The 7,416-nt window shown below is 42.8% G+C and overlaps 1 protein-coding gene across 1 annotated transcript in view; it reads right to left on the reverse strand.

The window, feature by feature from the left end:
* Positions 1-6,663: 6,663 nt before the first annotated feature.
* LOC109467390 overlaps positions 6,664-7,416 on the reverse strand; it is a 2,665-nt gene continuing 1,912 nt past the window's right edge. The window contains exons 3-4 of the mRNA XM_019765334.1: positions 6,962-7,408; positions 6,664-6,824 (exon numbers count right to left, since the gene is read on the reverse strand). Coding sequence (XP_019620893.1) covers positions 6,756-6,824; positions 6,962-7,408 — 516 coding nt within the window. The 3' untranslated portion in view covers positions 6,664-6,755. The remainder of the gene's footprint in view (positions 6,825-6,961; positions 7,409-7,416) is intronic.

Raw genomic sequence — 7,416 nt, forward strand, 5'->3', positions numbered from 1 at the left:
CACAGTTGTGTTTGTCTTCTGTCTGGAAGGTTGCTAAGTTTATTTCATTAGTCAGGTCCAAGTTATTCCTATCTTAGACAGGAGCAGACCAAAGTACACTTTAGAAAGGGACTGACCTTAGGGCATGAAGGAATTTCTATGCAAACAGAAGTAAAAACATCCCCATCTAAGCAGTGTTCCTGTTTCACATGAGTAAAGTCTATGGATATAGGCTGAGTACACTTTTTTTGCCCAGTTTCTGAAAATAATGCTTCTTGCAGTTAGGACTTGTCAGCTAGCTAGAAAAATTAATTTGTGGCTGGCTGAAGTAAAGACAGCCAACTTCCCCCTATGCAGTCAGTCTTGTTCACACAAAAGTGAAGTCTATAGATATAAGATATAGTTGAGTACACTTAGGTTCAGAACTGACAAACTGCAAATTTCTGATAAAGGTCCTTGTTAGGACTTTATTGTTAAGCATAGGGTCTATAGGGTTGGAAAATTGTTCTGTGGCTGGCAAAAGTAAAAGCAGCTCTTCCCCCTTCTAGCCAGTGGTCCTGCTTCGTACGAAGTTCTGAATGCTGACCAGTTTCTGAAAATGAAGCCCCTTGCTGTTCGGCAATGTCTGGCCTGGAAAATCATTTTCTAGCTGGCCATTTCGCGAATTCGAACTCATGACCTGTGTGCCAAAAAATAGACTCCTGTCACTCACCCACTCCTGTCCAGAAAATAATTGATTTTCGTCCTCTAATATCTGCTTGGAGATATTCAGTACTAAACAGTGTCACCAAGGAGGTCAAAATACTTGGTGACATGAAGAACGCACGTAAAATTTACTGGCGAGTAGAACACACAAGTCACAACATCGAAACACTTAGCTCAACAGCGCCACCATGCGTCGAAAAGTCGCACTGCAAATTGGTAAGGTACTAATAATGTGCGGGCCCTTTTGTTGGAATTTACAGCGTTTTGGTTGTGGTCTCTCAGAACATCTCAGATCATTTTAGATACATGTAAATGGTTATAAAACTAATGGTAGCAAGAAAACATTACGACCGTCCACCCCCGATACTCAAGCAAGATTACTCTCCGAGCAGAGGTTTGGGTTTTGGCCTCCTAAGAACCCATGGGTTGGGGGTTGGGGTGGAGAAACTCCGATAAAAGGCCAAAAAAACACGCCATAAATGAGCCAAAACCCAAACCTCTGCTTGAGTAAAGTTAATAGAGTTAATAGAGTTAATAGGTCTTTATCGCGTGTTGAAGTGATTCCGATAGGGGTCGCTTTTACTCGGTCAGGTCCCTTGTTGAAGCCTCATATGCCAAAACAGCATAAAGTCAGTAATCTCCAAGCAGATCCCAGGGTGGCAAAAGACAGTATCAAATTGGCCAGACAGTATCCATTGGCCAGAGAGGGTCCAATACGCCACCCAAGGCGTATCAAATTGGCTCCTCTCTGGCCAATGGATACTGACTGGCCAATTTGATACTACTGATTTTTGCCACCCTAGGATCTGCTTGGAGATTACAAAGTCAGTACATGTATCTAGTAGGCAAGACAGTATACAATAGTCTGTCGATTTCTACCTCCATGGTTGATGTATTGAATATTAGAGAAGTTGACTCAAGTTAGAAACAGATTCATATCTTGAACTTTGCTAGTATTCCAGTTGCAAGTCTCCGTTTCTTCTTCTGAGCACGTTACTAGTATATCTTGACTTGATAGTTTACTGTATTAGTATGTTTATATTGTGTATGTTTAATCTTTGTATTGTTTGGCACCCGAAATCAGCTATGCTGCCTGGGTGGCCAATGTATTGTATTGTTACAATTGAATCAAAATAAAATACTACTATATATTTTTTGAAACGTTGTCAGAGAATATGAAATTGGCATGCATGCAGGCCACTGTTCACCAAGATTTTCCTGCACAAATCATATAATATTCAAGTACCTCAATTATTCTCCAAAATCTTCTCCAAGCCCATTAGTTTTAGTTTGCTCATTATCTTGTCAATACTTCAAAAGTCCTATGTAACGTTGGCGCTGTGGCAGTGGTGGGTACTTCAGTTGCTACTAGTGCTGCATACCGGTTCACTGGACTTGGATCCGGACTTGTAAGAATGTTTAGGTTTAAGTCCAAAAAAACCTATAAGTCAAGAACCGAGTCCGGAGTTATTACCATAAAAGACCATTTCACATACCCCTTTTCTTTCCAAACCACTTAAAACCTTCTGTAGATTGCAAAATCTTTGCTGCAAAATGAAGAAAACATTGCCATTGGGCATCGTCAAGTACTGGCCTCTATGTTATGTGGCCAAAGTTTCACCCAGACAACATTGCAAGGTTGCCAACATGCAATTTTGTATATGCCATGGGTTTAGGTCCAGACTTACAAGTCCGGAACTGAACCTAAACCTCTGGACTTGAATCCGGACCTGAACCTAAAATTGGGTTTAGGTATGCATCACTAGTTGCTACAGCTGCATTACCTTAAAAGGCTTAGAAACTCGTATACAAGTGTCTTCCCGCCACTTTTGATGCACTCCTGACGTCATCACGTTGCCACGGTAACGCGTTGGAGTACATCATGTTACAATTTCATAGTAAGAGGGATTTAGACTCCTGTCTGACCATATGTATGAATGTGTTTGAGTAAGAATTAATTTATTCTTCGATTTTAACCGTCGGAATATCTCAAGCGGTTCAATGACTTATATCGTGAATCACTTGTTCACGTATAAGGCGCTTACGCAAGTGAATAATAACCTTCATCCTGTAACTGTGTTAAATACAAACATGCTATGATAATATTTTCTCTCTTCTTTGTGGATGAACCTATGTTATTGGCGCTGTGGCAGTGGTGGGTACTTGAGTTGCTACAGCTGCATTACCTTAAAAGGCTTAGAAACTCGTATACAAATATGGGGGCGTAATGGTTTTTTGTTGTTGTTGTTTTGCTAGTTGTGCTTATACCGTTTGAATACTTTTGCTTTTAAAGGCACCCAATGCAATTTTAGGGCGGCAATACAGGAACATTCTGTACGACGAAATCTGTCTGCTGATAAAATGTATTACCATTTTCTGTCATTTCTTAGTATTTTTCATCATCATTTCATACTTGAAGCTTTTAAAATAGCTCAAAACAAGCTACACAAGACTAGGAGTCATTTTTTGGTACCACCCGAAATACCACCAAGAAATAGCTAGAACCAGCTTACGATACAAAACAGCAGTTTTCCATATCAGCGACATCGCATTTATGCCTCACAAATATCAGTATGCGAATTATATTGGGATAGTTAAAGAGTTTGACTTGTTCCAACACAAAAAGGGAACTCACCATAAATTTTCGGCTGATCCCGTCAACCTTCGTCAGATTTGTGATGCAGTCGCTGACTTTCCGGAAGTCGGAAACGTGATGACGTCAGGAGTGCATCAAAAGTGGCGGGAAGACACTCCTGACGTATGTCAAAATCAGTATGTCAAAAGAGCGCCTTCCACTTCATATGCAAAAAGATTCTGCGCTGAGAAGAAGCAGTTCAAAGAACGAATTGTGTTGGACGAAATTTTACAACAAAGAGAAATATCTTCACTTCCTACTTCCCTAAATTTCCTGTGCAATTATAAATATAATGAAGCCACTCTTACTACTGAATGTATGTCGTGCCATTCACTGGATCATGATTGAGGTAAACCTTTGTTAACAATCGGTAAGGCCACAACGCCTTAATTTTATGGATGACATCCGCGCGCGCACTGATTTTCACTGTTGTCGAGAAAAAGATCACGTCCTCCGAGGCTCTGGTCTGGCTCTAGGCCTGGATAGTCCATGGTACTTAGCGACAATACGGAGCCGGTGGTAACTCTGGAGGATGGCATCCACAGGGGTGTCAAAGAATTAATCAGAATTGTACGGAATTCATACGATCCTTACTAGAAACATACGAAGTTTACATACAGTGCCGATTCATAAATTCCGCAAAACGCCAGCATGTGCAGGCTTGTTGTGTCTTATACGTCGCTATGTACTGCCGCAAATTCACAATACCAGCTTTGTATACCTGTGGTTTAGTAGCTTTTTTATTTTTGGTAGGACTTTTTTTATTCGCCCGCGAGCACTAGTTTGGTGGTCTTCAGAGGATGTCATCCATAGAATTAAGACGGTGTGGCCTAACGAGCCTTAAGCTAACAAGCAGTGGGAGGTGCAAATGGACGGGATATCCGTGTTTCAAGATTTGAATCAGAACCATTCAAAAACTTTGCAATGGAATAAAAACGTTTTGTGAATTCCGGATCTGAAAACAATTAAAGATGATACCATTTCCTTGTAGGCTGGAGGAAGTGAGGCCTTGTAGGCTGGAGGAAGTGAGGCCTTGTAGGCTGGAGGAAGTGAGACGTTCCACACAGGAACTGGACTTGTCACAACATTCTCTCAGCCTGTACTTAGTTTCTGTCCTACGTCAGATCATACCTTTGGTTGCAGAAATATGAAATGGCAAAACCTCTACGTATTTCCTGTAGGTTTGAAATCTCAGATTTCTTGCTGACGTTAGTTAAACTTGTCAAGAAACCACTTTTATACAATATTTCGTCTTTTCCCCCACATATTTTAGGAACTGACACGTATGTAACAACAAGGACATTTAGAAGCCTATTACGCACGTCTAATTGTGCGATGTTCGTCCAGAACAGCTGATGTCTGTTTTTCCTCTGTAAACTTAAATGAATATCAGTCATTTCTCACTAGCTGGCAGCAGCGGACAGGTCTGCACTGGATGAGGTAAAGGTGTGTTGGACTCTTCAATTTTTTTTACGAAATCTGATGATGACAAAGTCCTGTTCTGAGTGCATAAGGGCCATGTCACTCTAGCCTCTACCAGGCTTCAGGGGGCGGCTGGAAAGAGTAGAAATCGGCCAAAAAGAGAGATAGCATGCTAGGGGAGTTGGTCTGCTAAAGAGAACAGTTTGCCGCTCCTTTCCAGCCGCCTTCCGAAGCCTGGTAGAGGCTTGGGGTGCGGCGAACTGTTCTCTCAACGGACAAACTCCCTTGGCATGCTTATTTCTCGATTTGGCCGATTTCTACTCTTTCCAGTCGCCTCCCCAAGCCTGGTAGAGGCTAATTCAGCGACTGCATCACAAATCTGACGAAGGTTGACGGGATCAGCCGAAAATTTATGGTGAGTTCCCTTTTTGTGTTGGAACAAGTCAAACTCTTTAACTATGGATTCTACCAACACAGATGAGCTTTCATTCGAATATATTGGGATAGGGTTGATCTAACTTTAATACTACAATTTGAAAAAATGACTCCGAAAATATGGTTTTACTAACCTGACATCGCTTTGGGTGCCTTTAGAATGAACAGGGTACTTGGATGATTGTGCACACCTTGATAATGTTAAGATTCTACATACTCACCTGTATGGAAGGGTAAAGATCATTATATCTGTTATGTATCTGTATCGGTATAGCTGCAGGTATAACCGGCATAACACACCAGCTTCGCAGGCACGCGGCGCTGCGGCAGCTGGCTACATTACACCGAACGACTTGTTACAACTAACCTTTGAACGTCTAACTCTAAACATTGTCCAATCATTGCAAAGAAGAAGTTGTATTTCCAGTACATGGAAAATAACAAGCCTAAAATGTCAAGGGAGAATTTAATCCAAATTGTCAAAGATAACGACGTCCGTCTTACCAAGGAGGTTTAAAATTTAAAACATCCTCGGTCTTACTGACAGATACTGAAGCACTTCAATCTATTTGGCATATCATTAAAGTGTTACTGAAATCTAGTCTCATCTATCATTCATATAAAAATTTGATATTCCCTTAAAACAACTATGCAATTTTAAAATCAATTTTCCGACAAAAAATCGCTAAAACGGCGCCCTAAAATTGTCTACTTTGAGCCATCTCGGGGGACTAATTAGAACCAGGCGTGACGTCATTCCGATGAGTCCCCGAAAGGAGAAGCCACTCTTACTACTGATTGTATATCGTGCCATTCACTGGATCATAATTGGGGTATTAACGTAGTCACATATGACGTGAAACGACGTAACAACGCACGTCTAATTGTGCGATGTTCGTCCAGAACAGCTGATGTCTGTTTTTCCTCTGTAAACTTAAATGAATATCAGTCATTTCTCACTAGCTGGCAGCAGCGGACAGGTCTGCACTGGATGAGGTAAAGGTGTGTTGGACTCTTCAATTTTTTTTACGAAATCTGATGATGACAAAGTCCTGTTCTGAGTGCATAAGGGCCATGTCATTCTAGCCTCTACCAGGCTTCAGGGGGCGGCTTGAAAGAGTAGAAATCGGCCAAAAAGAGAGATAGCATGCTAGGGGAGTTGGTCTGCTAAAGAGAACAGTTTGCCGCTCCTTTCCAGCCGCCTTCCGAAGCCTGGTAGAGGCTAAAGCCATTCAGCAGTATGTGGACAGATGAGTATGTGGCCTTTTCCTAGCCTATAGCTACTCTCCAAGCAGAGGTTTGGGTTTTGGGGTTTTTTTTGCATGTTTTTAGGCTTTTTTTATCGGTTTTATCAGTGTTTTTTTTGCACTGGAATTTTTTTTTCACCCAGTGCAAAAAAGAAACCCCGATAAAAAAAACGCGCCAAAAAGGAGAGTAGCCTATACCAGACTTCGGGAAGCGGCTGGAATGTAGCCCGAGTGTCAGCCCGCTCGGACGGTCCGGTCGGACGAAAGCTAAGCCTGTTAGATGCTAGCATTCTCTTTTATATACCGATTGATGCAGAAGAGTGGTAATTCCATTAAGTACTTCTTTGTACTGATTGCATGACCGATTGCATGTACACGGACCAACGACGTGGAGTCCAGATCCTTCCGTTGACCCAGGTACGCTGGACGTAGTCCGCCAGGGTGGTCAGGGCGCCTGCTGACTTCCTCCTCAGCTCTTCTAGTGCTGGTGGAATGGCGGCCGCTGGCAAAAAGTGTCTCACCCATGACCCATGAGTGTACACGCTGGTCCTCCCGGTATGCCGTCTGTAGTCCATACTCCTGTACCTTCCTCCAGACCGCCTGGCACCAATGGAATGCGCACCCTTTCAGTCGTGCACCAGGAAACACGGATGCAAACGCCTGCCAAGCATTCTTGCAGTTCGATGTCAGCAGGCAGTGCGTTTTGCAGTTCTAGGAGTACGGATCGGTAGTCAATCTCGCGTTTGCTAGACATGAAGGCGTACGCGAGGGGAACTTGCTTGATGACGTCTCCACTTCTGATGAACGCGTGCACCGAGAACAATTGGTAGAAAGGGGCACGCACAACCTTGAAGGTAGAGTCAATATACCAACGACGGGCTTGTGCGAGGAGGCGAAGCTGGTACGGGGTTGCAAACAGGATGTGTCTTGCTGACGTTGTTGCGGTCGACACGTCGATGTCCCGAACCAGGAAATCTTCCTGGATGTATTCTT

Source organism: Branchiostoma belcheri, unplaced genomic scaffold, assembly GCF_001625305.1.
Source record: "Branchiostoma belcheri isolate BF01 breed outbred unplaced genomic scaffold, Haploidv18h27 scaffold18, whole genome shotgun sequence".
In the NCBI taxonomy this organism is placed as follows: domain Eukaryota; kingdom Metazoa; phylum Chordata; class Leptocardii; order Amphioxiformes; family Branchiostomatidae; genus Branchiostoma; species Branchiostoma belcheri.